The sequence below is a fragment of the Garra rufa genome, chromosome 6, assembly GCF_049309525.1.
Source record: "Garra rufa chromosome 6, GarRuf1.0, whole genome shotgun sequence".
Classification (NCBI taxonomy): Eukaryota; Metazoa; Chordata; class Actinopteri; order Cypriniformes; family Cyprinidae; genus Garra; species Garra rufa.
The window spans coordinates 46,984,797-47,007,349 of NC_133366.1; the positions used below are offsets into that span (position 1 = coordinate 46,984,797).

At 35.0% G+C, this 22,553-nt stretch overlaps 1 protein-coding gene across 2 annotated transcripts in view; it reads right to left on the reverse strand.

Annotated features, from left to right (window-relative positions):
• mad1l1 (mitotic arrest deficient 1 like 1) overlaps nt 1–22,553 on the reverse strand; it is a 102,322-nt gene that overhangs the window by 45,273 nt on the left and 34,496 nt on the right. For both annotated transcript variants that reach the window (XM_073842928.1, XM_073842929.1), the window contains exons 12-16: nt 18,640–18,780; nt 16,896–16,952; nt 16,531–16,622; nt 15,176–15,266; nt 7,435–7,639 (exon numbers count right to left, since the gene is read on the reverse strand). In XM_073842928.1, the coding sequence (XP_073699029.1) occupies nt 7,435–7,639; nt 15,176–15,266; nt 16,531–16,622; nt 16,896–16,952; nt 18,640–18,780 (586 nt within the window). The remainder of the gene's footprint in view (nt 1–7,434; nt 7,640–15,175; nt 15,267–16,530; nt 16,623–16,895; nt 16,953–18,639; nt 18,781–22,553) is intronic.

The following is a 22,553-nucleotide window of genomic DNA, read 5'->3' on the forward strand; positions in this document are numbered from 1 at the left end:
ATCTAGGGTTGCAAAAGGGTGAAAAAAGGTTAAAAAATGTTTCGGTAAATTTACGGAAACTTTCCAAAAATCCCAGGAAGTTTCCAAAAAATCCCAGAAAGTTTCCAAAATTATACTGGAAATTTTCCAATTTCTTGTTTTTGGTTTCAGGAAAGGAAAGGAAAGGAAAGGAAAGGGGGTGAGTGAGGCCAAGTATGGTGACCCATACAAGGAATTTGTGCTCTGCATTTAACCCATCCAAGTGCACACACACAGTAGTGAACACACACACACCGTGAACACACACCCGGAGCAGTGGGCAGCCATTGCTGCGGCGCCCGGGGAGCAGTTGGGGGATCGGTGCCTTGCTCAAGGGACTCACCTCAGTCGTGGTATTGAGGGTGGAGAGAGTGCTGTACATTCACTCCCCCCACCTACAATCCCTGCCGGACCTGAGACTCGAACCTGCAACCTTTTGGGTTACAAGTCCGAATCTCTAACCATTAGGCCACGGCTGCCCCCAGTGAAAGTTGTTGGAACAGTTTTAGTTTCATACAACTGGAGATTATTGCCATTTACCGCAGTAAATTGTAAAGTATCAACTTTTAATCAAAACACACTTCCAATCTAGCAACATAACAACTTTAATAGATAATATAGATTCTGTCAAATCAAATTAGTCCAGTAAACAAAAAGAAGAGAAAAAGGCACTAATTCTATTAAGGTCTTAACACAGTATTCATTTTAATATTTAATTACAGAACAGAACAACGCAAAATTGAACGTTTAAATAAGCCGAAAAGCCAACTGTGTCTTATAGCTTCAATATAAGGCTTCTGTATGTACAACAGAGGCCTCAACAGCAGTTTTAATTCTCTCATGGGGCTTCATGAAAATTTGATTACGAACAATAAAAGTTCTGCAGGAAAGAGAGATAAGTGTTCTGCAACTGTCTACTGTAATTGCACACTGAAACTTTTGCAGTTCAACTGCACTGTTCTAGCCATCATCACACAACTGAATGCACTGATGTGCTGCATACTAGAAGAGTTGGCCTTTTGTTCAGCTGTCCTTTTCCTTTAACCTTTCATCAGGATCACTTTTAATTATATATCATGTTAATGTCTCTCCTTCTTTGCCTCCGCTGGAAGCTTTTTAAAATCGTTATCACTTTGTTCGGTTTCCGTACAGACAGTAGGATAGAAATTACACACTAAACTCTCAACACAATCACCTTTAAAACGAGCTGCAATTAAGAAGTGCTGTATGTGGCCCTCATCTACATCAGTACACTTACAATTACCATGTCATGAACTTTACCGAAGCTGCATGAAAGTTGCATGGCCTGTGTTTGAGAGATGACGCCCTGTCAGGAGGAAAGTAGTTTTTCCTGAGGAGGTCAGGTTCTTTTGTGCTTCACAGACTTACTTTATGATTTTTAATATCTTGATTTTTCACCCAAAAGACAAAAACAAAGATTTTTAACTCAGTCAGTTGCAGTCTGTCAGTCATATAATGGCAATCAATGGTTACCAAAACTTTAAGATTAAAAAAACCCTGCAGCTTGTGACGATACATTAAGGTCAGCTTTATGGAGCGAGTTCACAACAGTCAATGTGCTCTGGCAATGTAGTCGATGAAAAGTCAACACTCCCAGATGAGTTTGCACATGGAAGCGTAATCTTTTAGTTTTTAATCGGTTGCCAGAATCAGATATAAATTCTGTTCTGTTTTTTTGCACAGACTGATCGTTTTGTCTCTTAAGACCTTAATGTATCATAACGAGCCGCAGGGTTTAATTTGGTTTTGTCTGTGAATGTTTTTTTTTACTTTTAAAGATTTGGTAACTATTGACTGCCATTATATGACTGACAGACTGCAACTGTTTGAGTTAGAAATCTTCATTTGTGTTCTACTGAAGAAACAAAGTCACCTACATATTGGATGCCCTGGGGGTAAGCAGATAAACATCAAATTTTCATTTTTGGGTGAACTATCCCTTTAAGTCACTGGTCTCAAACTCAATTCCTGGAGGGCCACAGCTCTGCACATTTTCACTCCGACCCTAATCAAACACATCTGATCCAGCTAATTACTAGAAACTCCAAGCAGGTGTGAGCTGAGCTGGTTGGAGCTAAACTCTGCAGAGCTGCGGCCGTCCAGGAATTGAGTTTGAGACCTCTGCTTTAAGTGTTCAAATACTTTCTGGGGCCACTGTTAATGCTACATACATACATACACATTGCAATATTAGAGATGGCATAGCCAATCCTGTTGCCTAAAGCCATAACACAAAAGGAAAATATGGATACACAATCTTGTCAGTGTTAGTAATAAGCAACACTCATAAGCTCTGAGCATGTGTTAAAAACAAGGCTATGTTTAATTTCAGTAATGCTAAATATTACACAATTTGCAAGTTAGTTATAAAGCATTAAATATGCCATGCAAAAATTTTTGTTTCCAGTTTTCATTACTTGAATCGTTTCTAGTCTCTAGTCTAGTAAAGAATTGATCGATGAATAAAAAATTAAAAGCAAATTTCCAAATGTAAAAGTGTTTAAGATGCTATGTCCTCACACAAACCCCAAAAGCTGTTTTTGTATTTGTGAGAACTTCTTAGCATTTGTAAAGACAAAGAAGCCACAAAAACCACATTCATCAAATCATTTTGAACTAGATTTGTGCAAACACATTCTTGTAATCAAACACTTGAGATGGGAGGAAAACAAGGTCATAAAATGAAGGAGGAACAGTGAATACCAAAAAAAGAAAAGATAAAGAAAAACATCAGCAGCGGCCAATTTCAAAGCAGACCTCTGGGTGTTTGTTTACTCATGGGTCTGAGTCCTAATTAGACTCTTGCCTCCTTCCAAACTCATTCAAACTGATAGCCAAAAAGAGAAAGAGAGAGAGAGAACTAGAGAGAGAGAATGAATGAAGCAAATAAACGAGTCCCAAAAAATATGAATCGTCAGCACACTCCACTCGAGTCCAATTAAACATTTAGCCCTGGCTATACATACATACATACTAGGGGTGTGCAAAGCAGCCGGTATTTGTATCTGTATTTGTTGAGGGGGGAAAAGTATTTGTATTAGAGTAAAATTCAAAATAGGCGTAAAATTAATGAGTGACGGGAAGCTATGCTAAGGTTAACTAGCCTATAGCCTACACCTTGCTGTCTGCAAAAGACAGAGTAACTTAAGCGTACCATATAAGGGGCTGTTCACGTCGCGCCTAAAAAGGCGTGGAAAACGATAGGCGCACCACTTTCTCCTTCTTTCCAAAGCGCTCTGCAGCTTGCGCTCTCGTGGCGTCTGCCGTTGCTAAACAACCATGACCTGCGCTCTCCCTGAAGACGCGGAAGTTTCAGCAAAGGATAAATGGATTTCCAAAACTAAAAATCGCTTGCAGTAACTCTGCTACTAAAAACTGTTATCCCTGTAACAGCTATGATCGGCTGTTTCTCCATCTTGGCTAAGCTTTTAATGTTTTTCGGGAAAGGAAGAAGCTGATTCGTTGGTTCTTGTCACATGACCCACGGTGCGCTCGCCATACTGAAAAGTTGACATCTTTTTATCTGGATACGGCGCCTGGAAAAAATGCATACGCGCGTCTACATTTGAAATAACGAACTTGAGTGCGCAAAAGACGCTACATGTGAACGGCCCCTAATGGAATAATCTCCCGATCAAACTCCGCTTCCCGAAAGTTATAAACTGCCTCCGAAACCCAGTTAAGGTACAAAAATCTATTCAACAAAAATAGTGATGCAGTGAAGTCTTTTTTCGCTCAGCCGAGCCTTCTCTGTTGCTGTGTGGAGCAGCCTGTGTCAGTCACCTCTTTTTTTCAATTTACTGGCGACTGTGCTTGAGAAACGCTGAAATGAATGGGCTTCTATGGAGGAGCTATTGGTTGTTTGGAACTATTGGTCGCTCCATGACACGCTTTACTTCTGGCATTCCTCAGTTCCTATGGAAGCCTATGGGAGTGTCGCAACTCTGTTTCTCTAGGGCTCTGGTGCAGCCTATCTGACTCACGGACATTTTTAAACTAATAGGAGCAAGAGCATACACAAAGAAACAAACATACTGCGGTAGAAAAAAAAGATAAATATTGTATAACATTACATAGGTAAGCACCATTACGATTGCAAACGTAACATTGATTTTATACAACAGTAGTTCAATAAACTAGTAGTTAATATTAACTGACTTACATTTTAGACACATCACTGACCGTTTTTGCTAACGAAATAGTTATAAGTAAAGACACAGCAGAACAGTCGTGAATCTGAGAAACACACAGCGGTGTTTCAATACTGAATGATTTAGCATTTAATTTAATGAGTCGAATGAGTCAGTGAACGACTCACTGGTTGAATCCGTCTATGGTTGAATCCGTGACTCATTCATTAAGACAGTGACTTACTGCCACCTATTGGTGGTTCGGTTTTATATTTAAAAGTCTTGCATTTTTTCAACATTTTAGATTTATATTTTAAAAAAATACATTAATCTTATAACATTATTTATGTATTTGCAATTTTACAGTGTAAATGCATTTTTTGGAACCACTTATCTTCATTAAACAGTCTAAGTAAATACATTTGAATAGCATTTTCGATGCAGGCTGGGTTTTTCCTATGCAGTGGAAAGATGGAGTTTGTTGATACTGATTTAATCTGAATGGTAACCATACAGAGTCTAATTATTCTAATTGAATGTATTGATAAAGTTTCAAAATTTAATGTAAATGATGACGCATTTAGTAAGGTTAGGAAAATAAAGTTAAAAATTGTCCTAGAAATCAATTTAAGGCAAATATCACAAATATTCTGATTAAAGTAAGACCTTATAGAGCAGTGATAAGACTATTGCTTCAGAATAGATTAATTTTATGGCAAAAACAAAGGCTTGTCTTTGCCTCGGACAAGTAAATGTCTGATTACACATGTCAAAGCTTAATGTCAAGCCCTGATAGATATATATATAAAATATATATAGAATGTCTAAATCATTATGATCATTATGAGCACAGGCTGTGGAATTAGGAAGATTTTCCCACAATCCTTGTGTTGTCATATCTGACTCCACAGGTGTAGATCCATTTGCTATCAAATCTTGTGAACTGGCCAAGCCATATCAGCAGCCCATATTACAAATTTGTCAATTTCGTATTTAATTCCGATGAGGACCCAAAATGTGAAACTCGTATTGGGAATTTATCTAGACATGCATTTGGTTGTTGGTAAACACTTTCCCAATCTTTACAATCCAAATGGAAGAATATTTCAAATTGAAATGATTTAGACTCTAGGCTGGAAAAGTTCTTAAACAATTTTAATTAGGTTTTCAGTGTATGGAGATTTTATGGAAAAAGCATGAAATCAATGTGAACATTTTTGCTGCTATTGGCTGCATCTTGTTCTTTAACCCTTAAAGCCCTGATTTTTGCCTCACTCAAGTTGATGTTTTTTCTGAGTGACATACACAAAAATAATGACTCATAACTCAAAGACTGTAGCAAGGAGAGTCTAAAGGCTGGTATCATTTGATAGACTTGTTTCATAAAGTTTCTGTACTTTAAAGTTTTAATTTCACTTGGACATTCTCCTGTTGTTTTCTAACTGCCATACACAAAAATAATGACTCATAAGTCCAAGACCAGAGCAAGGACAGTTGCAAGGTAGGTATTGTTTGATAGAAATTTTTCTTTATTTTTAGAGAGAAAAAACGTTGTATTTGAATATTCTCATGTTGAGAAACAGGTGATAAAATGTAAGAAAAATGAGTGTGGCCAAGGGGAATAATTTTACATAATTCTTATTTGACATTCAATATAAGAAATAAGCAGGGTTCTTACAACTTTTCCAAAGTAAAATTCAAGCACTTTTCAAGCACTTTCAAGGTGCATTTTCAAGATTTTCCAGCACTGTGGTAAATTACATGTTCACATACATGAGTTCTTCATTTTAAATCAGATGTTATTGTGCTATAAAAAAAAAACTACTGTCTGGATTGCATATAACATTTCCTAATATAAATAGCCAACATACAGTATACAAATGATATAATTTAAAATATTTAATTAATATAATTTACAAAGTATCTTCAGTATTTTTAAAATAAAATTTCAAGGCTTTTTAAGACCTGCACAAATAAAAGTAATACTTTATGAGTGGGGTCAGGCAATGTTTATGTTAACACATTAATGACTGGTATAAAATGACTGTAAAAAAAACATGATACTAAACTAATATTCTAAAATTAATTTAACTAGCCCAAATAAAAAGACATTTTTTTTTAAATATAGAAAATCAGATAAGAGTCTAAATGTCAATCAAAAAAATTTTTTTGGGTGATGTTCCCTAACATGTGTGCTGTATGTGAATTTTGTGGTGATATCATGAAGTAATCAAAAATTACAGTATTTGGAACCAAGGTAGCCCTTCTCTTAGCCCTTGACAGTTTTGAAAATGTTGTTTTGAATTTGAAGTAATGCCTCACTTAAATTTAAATGAAGCCCCAAACAATTCTACTTATTTCTACTCGATGAGACCTTTCAAATTACATTCTCCTGATCTTTTTAATCAGGAGAATCTGCTATAATAATATTTTTTCCACGATCAGAGCATGTTTTATGAAGTTACAAGCAAAACAGTGAGAATAATGTATTATTTTTATATGGGTCTGGGGGTGACTTCTTGTACAAAAACTCCAGTTTATCCAAAGCCCCTATACTCTTTGTATTCTACTCGATGAGACCTTTCAAATTACACATGAAGATCTGAGCTGTAGCATGTTTTTGACATATTACAGTACAAAACAAAAAAAAACATTTTGTAATTTTGGCATTTATCAGCAAATAACTTGTCACTATTTTAGAGTTCATTAAAGAGGTTACATGCAATGTAAAGCTCAGACTTTCAAATGATGTCTATATGTCTTTCTGTTTGCATTTTTATTATGTCGAGAAGAGTTCCTCCAAACAATTTTTGCTGTGGACCCAAGGAAGTGCAGTGTTGCATTTGTGCAATATGGACACATAACACGTTCAGAATTAATAAATTGCAATAGAACATTGCGAGTTGGAAGCGGCACCTCACGCAGGCAGAGCTTATATGCTTCGAGATCAGACACTGCGCTAGTGATACATAACACACCGGTCTGTTAAGAGCAATACTTTTAATAAGGTAGCCAAACATTTTTTTAACAAACAAATCACTTCCAAATCAGAAATTAGATCTGATCTTCTTCATTCATATTTAAACGCGAATGAGAACCGTTTCGCGGGGGATGCAAGGTGTATGAAAAAAAAAAAGAATATTCGAATCTCAAAATTTAAAATCGAATGCCAACCCACTGAACGAATATTCGAATAATCGAATATTCTGGTCCAGCCCTAGTTTTTACTCAGTATTTCCTGTGAAGGTGGGAAAAAGGTATTTACCCAGTATTTCCTGTGAAGGTGGGATGATGAGGGTAGTGTCGTCTGTTGTCATGCCACCACTCGCCTCAATTTTACGGAGACGCTCTCTCAAGCGCTGACACTCCACCCTCAGCTGTTCCACCTCTTCAGCACGCTGCTGCTTTGCAATGCTGGTGGGGTTCATTTGGAAGTGGATCACCTTTGTCTTCACAGGGTCATAGTCTCCCTAATACATGGAAAAGTTAAGAGAGTTCAATAAATAACTAAATAAATAAATAAAAATAAAAACACAAAGTACAAATGAGTTAAATCAAGGAGGAATGTGTTTGCAGTTATAAAAACCTTTTTTGATTTGAATCGACAGAAGAATAGAGTGCAGACAATAAGCCTAATCACACAGATATTACCATTTTTATAAATTATTTTGACATGTGAAAACACTGTAGATGTTGACTGATACCGACTTTGCTCAAAATTAGCATTAAAATAAAAGTGACAAATCAATCAATAAATAAAAAGGAAAAACTGAAAAAAACAAAATGAAAGAAATCTGTAAACCATGCCTTTTTCTTAAATTCAGTTTGAACATCAATGCCTTTGTATTGTTTTTTTGCTTACATAAGAATTTCAACATTAAAATGATGACAGTGAAAACACTCATTAGATGTTAAGTGAGTCAGAAAATTAAGTACAAACATTATTAAAACAAGGAGAAATTAATTTGCATGCTTAAAATGTTTTTGTAACTTTTTGATTTATTCTTGCAAAAGAGAAAATAGTACATTCAATTCAGCTCACTGTGAAGGTAATTACCATTTCTTTTAATAATTATGGCATGTAAAACTATTGTAATTGTTGGCGACTGACTTTGTGTACAAAATTTTCAAAATTAACATTAAGATAAGTGAAAAAGTCTAAATGAAAGAAGTCTGTTTTCTATAATCCTTCAAACATCCAATCTATTTTGCTGTCGTAAGCATGCAAATTCTTCAATCAAATACAAAAATGCATTCTCAAAATTATCAAGGTGAAATTTCCAAATCCAAACAAAAAAAACAAACAAACAAACTGAAAATAAGTTTAAGTGAAAGACATTACTAAGGTGGGTCCAATAGCTCACACAATAAAAATGAGTTTCACGAAAGCAAACCGGTTAACATGAGGGGTTAAAATGAAGTCCAATTTCGTCTGAAGGCTCTTGCGCCGTAAAAATACATTTATCCGAATTACCCTCCAAACAAAAGGACCAAAGAAGTGATAGTTCATCCCTGTCTGAAACGAAAGGCTTTATCTTGTGGAACGATTCTTCATTTGGGTGTAAAACTTCAGGGGTTTAAAAGCCATTACTGAGCCTTCTGGTGAATTAAGGGCTCCATCAAAGAATAATGCCTCGATCTGAACATCTCATTACTGAGCAAATTACATCACCCTGAGCTGAAGACAGAGAGGCAGAGAAGAGCAATAGAGACTGAGGGGTAAGGGGGAGATGACATAACCGCAGAACAGAAGTCGATGAAAGAACCGAAACAACTAGAATTACTAAAAATTAAAGATTAAGCTTTTGTTAAAGTGTTACATAATAAGTCAGGGAAGAAGGATAACATGAACAAACTCTGACATGCTAAAATAATCTGTACTCTTGATGAAGTCCAAATTAAAAAATGAGGAGTCAATATCTTTTGAAAGCATTCAAAATAAACTAAATTAAAACAAACTTAAATGGTCAACAAGGATGGCAAAATTTGGTATCGAGACAACTCTACTAGTCCATGCATACATCTTGCTGACCTTTAAGATGAATGCAGTATAGCTTGAATCATGAATGAATCATTGAAAACAATATGAAAACGACATTAAAGGTTAGTCCTTGGACCAAAAATAGACCCCTTTCAAACTGACAAGTGTTGAGTGGGCTGGTATTATTAACTGTGTGTGAAGTCGCTTATTTTTACTGTGACACTTAAAGCGTCAGATAATGGGTAGAGGAGGAGGCCTATAAATATTAGAGGCAAAGTCTAAGCACATTAAGGAGACTGAGTGATTGAGCGAGCCGGACGAAATGAGTGACACAGCTCTTGAATTCCAGACTTCTTAGTTTGTTTTGGGCTAGCACCAGTGTTGAGGTCTAATGGAGCATGTCTGACTGCATTTCAGCCCACTGATCGCATCACTGAGTCAGGAAGTGAAAAGGAAGGATAAATGGATGGGAGTCCACTGATAAATATAGCAGCGCCACAGAAATGACAGAAAAGTGACGTGGCCCTACATTTTCCCATTACGTCACTGACTGCAATGCTTAAATTTTGCCTATAATAGGCTAAACCTACACCTCTTTAACGGTGCAGGAATTTTAAAGGGATTGTTCACACAAAAATGAAAATTCTGTCATTAATTACTCTCCCTCATTTCGTTCCAAACCCGTAAGACATTCGTTCATCTTCAGAACACGAATTGAGATATTTTAATGAAATCTGAGAGCTTTCTGACCCTTTATAGACAGCAACGCTTGTTCACGAGAGTAGCAAAACTGACACGGAAGAGAAGAAATTGTTGAATAAAGTTGTTATTTTTGCTTTCTTTGTGCACAAAAAGTATTTTTTGTAGCTTTATAAAATGAACGGGGGTGAGGGTCGGTCCAATGCTGTTTCATGCATGTTAAGTTACACTATTAAAGAGTTGGATTCTCATGGTAAACATGGCCAAAAAAACGATTCGGACATGTAAAAGTATTTCTGCAAAAGTTTTTTTTTTTTTATTATGGCTCTTCATGACGTCCTGAAGGGTGGAACTCCTTGAATGAGCATTTCTCCTCAAAGATTGAGTGGCCCCTAGCTATAAAAGACACTGGGCATGATTCATAACTGCAGATGGTAAGTGAAACGGCATCAAATGTCTGTGTTTTGTTGGCATTCGGCGCACAAGTTCTCGTCAATCTTTAGCTCCACTGACGCCGCACAGCTGGATCCGGAGAGAAAGCTTTCTCTTTCTTTTGTAAATATGATGAAACTAAAGACTTTTTGGAGATATGAAGGATGCAGCACTACTCTATAGGTACTCAAGATTAACATTGGGTGAAACTGTGTGTGTTATGCCCTTAAACCACTGATGTCACATCAACTATTTTGTTCTTACTACCCTTTTGGCCTTTGAACTTCATTAAAATTATCTTAATTTGTGTTCCAAAGATAAAAAAAGGTATTACGGGTTTGGAACTATATGAAGGTAATTAATGACAGAAGTTTCATTTTTAGGTGAACTATCACTTTAAGATGTTAGAAATAGAAATTCAGTTTCATAAAATGAATCTACCATGAGAAAACTAGAATTACGTTTCGTAATATTAGTTTTAATTTTACATATACAAAGCTATTTTGGCACTGATTTCAGACTTATTCAATATTGTATTATTCATTCAACTCAATCTTGTCTTTTGATACGTTTTCATCAAGTTTCTAATAAAAATAAAATAAATCAAATGTGACCCTGGAACACAAAACTAGTCTTAAGTAACAGGTATATTTGTAGCAGTAGTCAAATATACACTGTATGGGTCAAAATTAATTATATTACTTTTTCTTTTATGCCAAAAAAGATATTAAGTAACGATCATGTTCCATGAAGATCTTTTATAAATTTTTGCTTAGTAATATGCATTGCTAAGAAGAATGAAGAATGGCTTTGTTTACACACACACACACACACACAAAAAAAACATTAAGATAAGTAAAAAAGTCTAAATAAAAGAAGTCTGGAAAATAACACTGTTTTCTAAAATCCTTAAAACACATCCAATTTGGAAATCAATGCCTTTGAATTGTATTTTGGTGTCATAAGCGTGTAAATAAAAAAATGCACTCTCAAAATGATGAAGGCGAAATATCCAAATCCAAATGAAAAACAAACAAACAAACTGAAAATAAATTTAAGTGAAAGACATTACTAAGGTGGGTCCAATAGCTCAAACGTTAAAAATGAGTTTCAAGAAAGCAAACCAGTAAACACGAGGGGTAAAAATTAAGTCCAGTTTTTGGGTAAAATATTTTTTATCCAAATTACCCTCCAAACAAAAGGACCAAAGTGATAGTTCATCCCAGTCTGAAACTTAATTTTTGATTCATAATGTGCATTACTAAGAACTTCATTTGGACAACTTTAAAGGGAATATTCTCAGTATTTAGATTATTTTGCAACCCTCAGATTCCAGATTTTCAAACATAGTTATAGTTATATAGTCAGTTATATTCCTATTCTAACAAACCATACATCAATGAAAAGCTTATTTATTCAGCTTTCAGATGATATATAAATGTCAATGTCAAAGAAATTGACCCTCATGATTGGTTTTGTGGTCCAGGGTCACAAATGTGAAGTATTTAATAGAAGAGTCACAATATTCTACTGCAACACACAACAAGTTATTTTATATTGCATTGCAGTAAAGATTTTAGACATACCCCTAACTCTAGTACATAAATACAGTATTCCAATAGGCAAACACATACCTAAACAACATAAATATTTAAACCCTAGGACTTATAGTCTGAGTTTGCTCTAAGTGCCTCTGCATTATTTATTGACTAACAGAAATAAATAAAAACACCACTGTGCTATTATTAAACTAATATCTTTAAAAGCATATTAAAAGCTGGCAATCCCCAGCATGCCCAGAGTAATTTTCTACAGTACACACGTCACCACTGGGTAAAATCATATTATATGTGAAGAGCCTTCAAAACTCCTTGCTGAACTATAAGGACCAGTGTTCAGGATTGATTTCAAGCCTACTTATAGAAGGACAATTATTTGTTTTTTTGTTTGTTTTTTCTTACACCTATAATTGGAAACACCATGTTGATGGAAGGAGATGGAAAAAAACAGCACTTGGTGGTAATTGACCAAAGGAAAAAGATGGAAAAGGGTTTTCAGTGATTTGAAGAGGACTTTTAAGAGTGGAGATTTGCAGGCAAACACAATATGGTCTCAAGTGCTGATTTAGAAGAAACACATACACCTGAGTTACCGTGGAAACCAGATGCAACACAAGGATGGCTGTGCATTCATAAAAACAAACATACAGCTCGTCTCAAACTGAGTCTACTGTGCATTCATTTTCAGTACTGTGTCTCAAAATGGCTTACGCGAATGAAAATTTACCAGTGAACAATTAGACCAGGCCAGCAATGAACCCATGTTAATTTAAAGAACTGAGGGAGTAGATTTATCTGCACCTTTGAAAAAAAAGAAAAAGGTTTTGTAAAGAAACTAGATACTAAATAAATAAAACGATCTCACCTACACTACCAGTCAAAAGTTTTTGAACAGTAAGATTTGTAATGTTTTTTAAGCGTCTTCTGCTCATCAAGCCTGCATTTATTTGATCTAAAGTACAGCAGAAAGAGTCCAACTTACAAATGTGACCCTGGACCACAAAACCAGTCTTAAGTCGCTAGGGTATATTTGTAGCAATAGCCAAAAATACATTGTATGGGTCAAAATTATTGATTTTTCTTTTATGTCAAAAATCATTAGGAAATTAAGATTATGTTCCATGAAGATTTTTTGTAAAATTCCCACTGTAAACCTATCAAAATGTAATTTTTGATTAGTAATATGCATTGCTAAGAACTTAATTTGGAGAACTTTAAAGGTGATTTTCTCAGTATTTTGATTTTTTGCACCCTTAGATTTCAGATTTTCAAATAGATGCATCTCGGCCAAATATTGTCCTATCCTAACAAACCATACATCAATAGAAAGCTTATTTATTGAGCTTTCATATGATGTATATATCTCAGTTTTGTACAATTTAACCTTATGACTGGTTTTGTGGTCCAGGGTCACAAATAATTTTACTATTTAAAATCACTATTTTCTATTTGAATATATTTAAAAATGTTATTTATTCCTGTGATTTCAAAGCTGAATTTTTAGCATCATTACTAGTCACATGATCCTTCAATAATCATTCTAATATTCTGATTTGCTGCTCAAAAATTTATTATTATTATTATAATAGAGCTGAGTCGAATTTTTCAGTTTTCCTTGATTAATAGAAAGTTCAGAAGCATTTATCTGAAATATAAATCTTCTGTAACATTATAAATGTATTTATCATCTCTTTTGATCAATTTAAAGCATCCTTGGTAAATAAAAGTATTATTTCCTATAATTTCTTTCCCAAAAAAAATAAAATAATAATTATACCAACTCCAACATTTTGAATGGTATAGTGTATAATGTTGCAAAAGCTTTTTATTTCAGATAAATGCTGATCTTTGGATATTTCTATAAAAAAAAAAACATACTCAACGGTTTTAAATAATAATAATAAAAAATGTTTCTTAAACAGCAAATCAGCATATTAGAAAGATTTCTGAAGGATCATGTGACAATGAAGACTGGAGTAATGATACTGAAAATGTAGCTTTGATCACAGGAATAAATAACATTTTAAAATATATTCAAATATGACGCACTTTTTTTTAAAATAGTAAAAATATTTCACAATATTACTGCATTTGCTGTATTTTAGAGCAAATAAATCCAGGCTTGGTGAGTAGAAAAGTATTCTTAATAAATCTTAAACAAATCTTTTGACTGGTTTTGTACATGTAAAAATTTATCAGCTATGATGATAACACAAACCCAAGTCATTTTTTTCATATTTGTGACCCTGGACCACAAAACCAGTCATAAGGTTAAATTTTACAAAACTGAGATGTATATATAATATGAAAGCTCAATAAATAATCCTTCTATTGATGTATGGTTTGTTAGGATAGGACAATATTTGGCCGAGATACATCTATTTGAAAATCTGGAATCTGAGGGTGCAAAAAAATCAAAATCCTGAGAAAATCACCTTTAAAGTTGTCCAAATTAGGTTCTTAACAATGCATATTACTAATCAAAAATTACATTTTGATACATTTACAGTAGGAATTTTACAAAAAATCTTCATGGAACATGATCTTTACTTAATTTCCTAATGATTTTTGGCATAAAAGAAAAATCAATAATTTTGACCCATGCAATGTATTTTTGGCTATTGCTACAAACATACCCCAGCGACTTAAGACTGGTTTTGTGGTCCAGGGTCACATTTATACTTGAATAATTGAGTCTGATTGGTCAATCGTGGCATTTAAACATCAAATATTTATGAGCAATGGCCACAAACCAGAGAAATCGATCTCATGCTGCAACGCATTAAAAAGGTACCTTAAAAAGGTACAATAGCTGACTTGCTATTACGCAATTTTGCCTAATTATGAGCTAAATCATAGCACACCATTCAGCCTGTATCATGCAGGTCAGATTATTAACCATCAGGCTATCAACCACCACCAATGAGACCATTAGCCAAGCTTAGAGGTGAACGGTGTAATTCTTTCCAATGTTAAAATACCTTCTATCTCAGTTTAACAGAGACTACAGCCCCATGATTATGATAAATGATAATTGTAGATTATTTCCCAGTTCAGTGTGAGCTCATTGACCGTCTGCGTACAGGCTTATAGACTCCTTTTATAAATAGGCAAAGTGTCAAAACACCTGAAACAACAATCCACGATTCTTGAGAGGCTCTTTGAAGTTCCTATTACTAGAAATGGCCACAGTGCATATGCAATTAATTAGTCATGAATTCTGTTGCCGATTCTTCTACTATCAATCTTCATATTATTCAAGTTATTATTTGTTGCACTCCTACTGTACACATGTCTTGGGTACTAGAAATGTAGCACAAAATAAAAAGTATCACCTGGAGGTTATGCCTCTCGAGTCTCATCTCCAGATTGTTGTTTTGCTCTTCCAGCCGTTGACGTTCAGCCTCCAATTCCTCAATCTTCTGCCTGAAAAAACAAACATATACACATATACATATACAATGTTGTTTCTAGTCTAAGCATAATGAAAACCACTGTCACAAATTTACATCTCAAAAATATTCAATATCTTTTTCAAAAAAGCTTGGAGGAACACTGGCATAACAACAATAATAATGTTCCACTATGAAGAGAACACCGATCGCAGAGTAAAACTTCTAGAAATTAGACCCTCCAGTTTTTCGTGATTCCGCAATCGCTGAATCCAACACAAAATCAACAACATGTTACATTGTTTATGATCATGCATAAATTAATATTATGATGTCAGTGAGTGGTGTGTGAAACAGCGAAAATATTGCAAATATTTGTGCAAATTTTGGGAAATTACAACCACAAAATCAGAGATTTTTATAGCAAAATTCACAGAAAAAAAATTGCGAAATCCTGGAGGGACTGATAAATAAGTAGGTAGGTTAAAAATTTGGAGACCACACTGAAATTTGGACTTTAAAAATCTAAATTTGCTCAATTATCTTATTAATTTCAGAATTTTCTGGTGTTAAATTCTGGTGACAAATCATAAGCAAAGGGACATACCAAATACTAAAAGATTCAGATAATACTGTTAATATTTAATATTCATATTCACTCAAATTTATACGCCGGTACAATAAATTGTAATTTAAAAAAAGAAATATAACAGAAGGATTTTCACTAATGGTCTCAGATATTAATTAAAACCTTTTTTAACTGTTCCTGAATATCCTGTATAATTTCTCAGAAATTAATTTAGCAATTTAAAAGCACTGGACAGCATTCAAGTTGGTTTAGTTTTGGGTTTGAAGATTTCCGTGTGGGGTCTTAGACTTGTATTCAATACAACAAATATTCAATTAAGGTGTAAACAGCTTAGTGAAATGGTTCCAGGAGTGATTAAATGAAATTCTATAGAGAATAATTACAGGATCAAAAAGAAAGAGAAAAAAGGAGAAAGTAGGCGCTGAATGAAAGCTCACTTTTCAAGCAAGGCCACAAAAGCTAATGTAGTATAATCACATTTCCATAGTAATTAGGCAATGCAACAGGCCATGAAAAAAACCCACAGACTTCAGTTTCACTCAGTCTAAAGCCCCGTTCACAACGCCAGAGACTTACAGTGACAAACTGGCATGAACATTTCAATGAGCACTGGCTATTTTCAGTAACATGAGTGCTAGCGACTGTTTGTTGGTTATCTATGGAATCCTGATATTAAATCAGAGTCACGCAATGTATAAAAATCTGTTACCTGAGAGAGCTGACTTCCTCCGCTGTTGTTAAGGTGTTCTTCTCAGCATTAGACACCTGCTGCTCTTTCAGTGCTTCGAGTTCAGCAGTCACCTGAGCAAGTGATTAAAAAAAACAATGAAAGACAAAATGATCAGCACTGTATGTCAAAAACAGTAATTTACTATAAATCCCAGCAAATGAAACACCTGCAGCCTAGCTGCGGTGCTCTATCTATCTATTATCTTGACTTCTGCCTTATGTGGTTCTTCATTTCTTGCATGCATTATATCACCAATTTTAATCAACTATTTATGATCGGAACGGTAGCTGACATAATCGTATAAATGCCAAAAGGAAGTTCCCATGGTGATGAATGAGACTTACCATCTGAGCTTGTAATTTGAAGGTGCCTGCCTCCTCCTGGGCTTTAGAGAGTTGAGCCTATCAGAGTGAAACAGATTATTCCCATAAAAACAAGAACTAAGATAGTAAAGCATAAAGTCCTTGATTACAAAGTCATGAGTGCTATCAATGTCAAGAAAGCTATCTAGATGCAACTTTCACAAAAGGAGACTCTAGAATTTTTACATTGTTTTTATAACACAGTATAACTTGAGTTTAATTGAAACACATTTTATAACATGAAATCAACCCTATTTACTCAATATTAACACCTAATAAATGTTCTTACATATATTACATTGCAATAACTTTTATTAATTTATTAATTAACTTTTATTAATTACCCAATAGAGCAATTTAACAATATTTATACATTTGCCCATTTTTGCTAAACACCTTACGTTTACTGTAATGAGCAAATCTAACCATGTTTTCTACATTGTTTTGCACTTATAACTATCCCTTCCGATATCAAAGTCAACGCATTAACATGTGTGATTAATTCGATTATTTATGAATCAAACCCAGACAGGATATGATAATAAAACTGCATCCTTACTACATTTGCATTCTTAATGTGAAGGAATGTAATTATCATTAAAGCTTAACACGTGAATTATCATCCATTAGAGAAACTCTGTCATTCACAGAAATACAAACACCAGGCCAGAAGCAACACATCCACTAAATGAGCTACAGAAATTATGATTACATTCATAAAAATGTGAAGAAAAGTTGTTTAATAACATTGTATTGTAAATGTATTGTTCCATGTTTGAATTCCCAATGCAGTATGATACAGCTTGAGGAACATAACATCTTTTTAATGAGATGTGTAAAAAGCTGTTGCCTACATTTATGCAATGAGAATCATCCACACATATTGCTGAAATTAATAAATCACACCTAAAGGCCTACTATCTCTTTTTTTTAACTGCAATGAAATATTTTTTAAACAAAGCAAGCTCTAATAATGAGAATAATAAGAATAATATACAGCTACACACACTCATTTTAACATTTTAAAGCATGTACAATGTTGCAGTAATGCAAACAAATCACTGAATCAGTGTTCTACATTTTTTTTGCAAGGTAAACTACCAGTCAAAAGTTTTGTTTTTTTAAAGAAGTCTCACCAAGCCTGCATTTATATGAGACAAAAAATATATATAGTTTTCTATTTGAATATATTTTAAAATCGAATTTATTCCTGTGACTTCAAAGCATCATTACTCTGGTCACATGACCCTTCAGAAATCATTCTAATACTCTGATTTGCTGCTAAAAAAAAAAAAAAAAGTAATATTATTATTATGTTGAAAACAGCCAATAGAATTTTTTTCAGGTTCCTCTGATTTCTCTTTTGTAACATTATAAATGTCTGTATCATCATGTTTGGTCAATTTAAAGTATCCTTGCTAAATAAAAGTATTAGTTTCTATGTTTCTTGAACAGCAAATTAGCAAAGTAGAATGATTTCTGAAGGATCATGTGACACTGAAGACTGGAGTAATGATGCTGAAAATTTTGCTTTGATCACAGAAATAAATTACATTTTAAAATATATTCAAATAGAAAGCCATTATTTGAAATAGTAAAATTATTTTACAATATTACTGCTTTTGCTGTATTTTCGATCAAATGAATGCAAGCTTTGTGAGCAAAAACTGGTAGTGTACATTTAAATAAATGATTTAGTGTGCATCATAGGTAACGCAATTCTCACCTCCATCTCAGTATTGTGTGTCTGGACTTTCTGCAGCATCTCCTCTGCCTCCTTGGCCCGGAGCATGAGCTGAGGGGAGTATTCACTTGTGGCCAGCTCGCTGTCATACGACTCTAAAATGGCCCTCATTCCATCGCGTTCCTGACCCACATACAAAGCACTAGTTTCAATTTCAGAATTCAATTCAGGCCAAGCTGGGTCACTACAATAACAAGATATGCATATAGAACTAGCTAAAACACATGCAAGGGATAAATTGGCAACGCTGATCTTTACCATCGGGTGAGCAAGTAAAAAAAAAAAAACAATTTCCGAATGAATGAATCTGCTTACTTCAGAATCGTCGTAATGTAAATGTAATTACAACAGCTTGATTGCGTTTCACTTATTATTGAACTTAATTCACATGCTTTAGCGGTCAACCTAATCGATGTACTACATTTTAATTGGCAGGCTTCAGTTGTAATGTCATTGTAACATTCTAAATACACGGGGAGAGACGCAAGAAATATTAGAGGAGAACTAATGGGGTGAACGAGCTCCCTTCTGAGTCTGAGTCATCTGTGTAAATATCTCATTTTAGAGTCGATTAAACTGAAATTAAATCTAGTCTAGTCTCTAAAGCCGAAACCAGCAGGATCAATAAAACATTGTGATTCATTATCCGGAGTGTGAACTGAGAATACAAAAAACGACTAGTAGATTAAAATTGACAGACACATGCCCACATATGCACCCACACAACAAAGGTTAAGAAGGTTAATGTTGAATCACCTTCACTAAAAGACCTTTGATAACAGTTCAAAGAAAAACTTAATGATGCATTTGTGGAGCCTTAGTTAAGTTCATCTGATGTAAAAATCAATTTGTCTGACTAAAAATCCATGTAGATATAGTAGTGAATTTTTGAATGTCACATTTCTTAAAATAAAAAATAAAAAATTCTGCACTGTGAAATTTTCATGGCAAATCTAAAAGTATAAAAATGTATAAAAATATAGAACATAATATTTATCAAAATAAAATTACGGAAAACTTCTCCCTTAGAGTCTTAATGTAACTTCAACATATTACACTACAATAAAGTATACATAATTTACAGTTTAAATAAATAATTGCGCATCATACTAATACACTAAAAGTCCCTATTGATTATGAAAATCAAGCTTTATTATTATTTAGAGGAAAGGAAAAAGGAAAGGAAAGGAAAAGAAATAGAAACCGGAGAAGAAAAAGGATGGAAGGAGAGGAAGGAAGAACCAGAAGAAGGAAAAGAAGAACCAGAGGAAAGGAAAAAAAGGATCAAGTGGAGGATGGAAAGAACAGATCAAAGAGGAGGAAAGGAAAGGAAAGGAAAGGAAGAAAGAACTGGAGGAAGGAAAGGATGGAAGGAAGGGAATGAAGGAAGGAAGAACCAGAGGAAGAAAAGGAAAGGAATAACCAGAAGAATGGAAGAACCAGAGGAAAGGAAAGGAAAGGAGAGGAAATGAAAGGAAATGATGGAAGTAAGGGAAGGAAGGAAGGAACGGAACGGAAAGGAAAGGAAAGGATGGAAGCAAGGGTAGGAAGGAAAGAAGGAATGAATGACCGGAGGAAGAAAAGGAAGAACCAGGGGAAAGGAAAGAAAGAACCAGAGGAAATGAAAGGAAATGATGTAAGTAAGGGAAGGAAGAACCGGAGGAAGAAAAATAAGAACCAGAGGAGAGGAGAGGAGAGGAGAGGAGAGGAGAGGAAAGGAAAGGAAAGGAAAGGAAAGGAAAGGAAAGGAAAGGAAAGAAGGAACGGAAAGGACAGGAAAGGACAGGAAAGGACAGGAAAGGAAAGGAAAGGAAAGGAAAGGAAAGGAAAGGAAAGGAAAGGAAAGGAAAGGAAAGGAAAGGAAAGGAAAGGAAAGGAAAGGAAAGGAAAGGAAAGGATGGAAGCAAGGGTAGGAAGGAAAGAAGGAATGAATGACCGGAGGAAGAAAAGGAAGAACCAGGGGAAAGGAAAGAAAGAACCAGAGGAAATGAAAGGAAATGATGTAAGTAAGGGAAGGAAGAACCGGAGGAAGAAAAATAAGAACCAGAGGAGAGGAGAGGAGAGGAGAGGAGAGGAGAGGAGAGGAAAGGAAAGGAAATGATGGAAGTAAGGGAAGGAAGGAAGGAAGGAAGGAACGGAACGGAAAGGACAGGAAAGGAAAGGAAAGGATAGGAAAGGATGGAAGCAAGGGTAGGAAGGAAAGAAGGAATGAATGACCGGAGGAAGAAAAGGAAGAACCAGGGGAAAGGAAAGAAAGAACCAGAGGAAAAGAAAGGAAATGATGTAAGTAAGGGAAGGAAGAACCGGAGGAAGAAAAATAAGAACCAGAGGAGAGGAGAGGAAAGGAAATGAAATGAAAGGAAAGGAAAGGAAATGATGGAAGTAAGGGAAGGAAGGAAGGAAGGAAGGAAGGAAGGAAGGAAGGAAGGAAGGAAGGAACGGAAAGGAAAGGAAAGAAGCAAGGGTAGGAAGGAAAGAAGGAATGAATGACCGGAGGAAGAAAAGGAAGAACCAGGGGAAAGGAAAGAAAAGGAAAGAAAGAACCAGAGGAAATGAAAGGAAATTATGTAAGTAAGGGAAGGAAGGAAGGAACGGAAAGGAAAGGAAAGGAAAGGAAAGGAAAGGAAAGGAAAGGATGGAAGCAAGGGTAGGAAGGAAAGAAGGAATGAATGACCGGAGGAAGAAAAGGAAGAACCAGGGGAAAGGAAAGAAAAGGAAAGAAAGAACCAGAGGAAATGAAAGGAAATTATGTAAGTAAGGGAAGGAAGAACCGGAGGTAGAAAAATAAGAACCAGAGGAAAGGAAAGGAAAGGAAAGGAAAGGAAGGACCAGAGAAAAGAAAGGAAGAAACAGAGGAAAGGAAGAGAAAAAAGAACCGCAGGAAGGGAAGAAAGAACTTGAGGAAGAAAAGGAAGAACTGGAGTAAGGAAAAGAAAGTTAGAAGGAAAGAAGAGTAAAGAAAACTGGAGGAAAGGAAAGGCAGACCATTTTAAGAATTTTATATCATATAAACTTTATTTGTAGCTCTGCAGTACTTTCTAAAGGTCAAAGAGGTAACTGTTTTATTACCTGAAGTCATGAAAACAGTTCAGGTCTTTCTTTTAATATGAGTTATACCACCTAAGGGGTTCAACCCACTGGCATATATCAGTATACTCACACACATGCGTACTCGACACACACGCACACGTCTTCCAAAGCTATTTTTCTGCTTCCATTGTAATGAAATTCACACTTGCTGTTATCTTAAACTCACCTCATTCGTCCCACAGATAACAAACTCTCATTTAGGACTCTATTATTTTGGCACCGGCCTCTGAGTTTCTGTGCCGGAGAGGGAATCTATGTGGGTGAGTGAGTTAGGAAACGAATCTGTGCCGCACTGCAGTTTTTTTCCACCCCTATGGATCTTCATTTAATGGAGAACTTGGGTCAATTCTACAATAAAACCTTTTTATCATGGCTTTTAATCATAGCTAGAGAACTGTTCATCTAATACGCTCTGAAGACAGCTGATGCCTTTTTTTCTGGTTTTGCAGCAGGTGAAGTGCTAAAATTGTCAATAATGGATAGTGACAAACAGCCTCCAGATTCTAGAATGTCAATTCTATTAGTTCTATGAAACTCTGAATGTGTAAACAGGTTTATCATAATATACGGAACAAGTCAAAAGTTTGGACACTACTGAATTGATTATGGGTGTATGATAATGTGGCAATCAGTATTGTTCTTCTCAATAACTTGAGAAAAAAGTTTTGATTGGGGGATTTAAACTGTTGACATCTGGCAACCCCAAAAAGAAAGCTTGTGGAGCTCTGTCAGCAATGCAAGATAATGAAAATGTCAAATTAAAAAAATGTTTTCAGGATAAATAACCAGCAGGCCAATAATGAAGA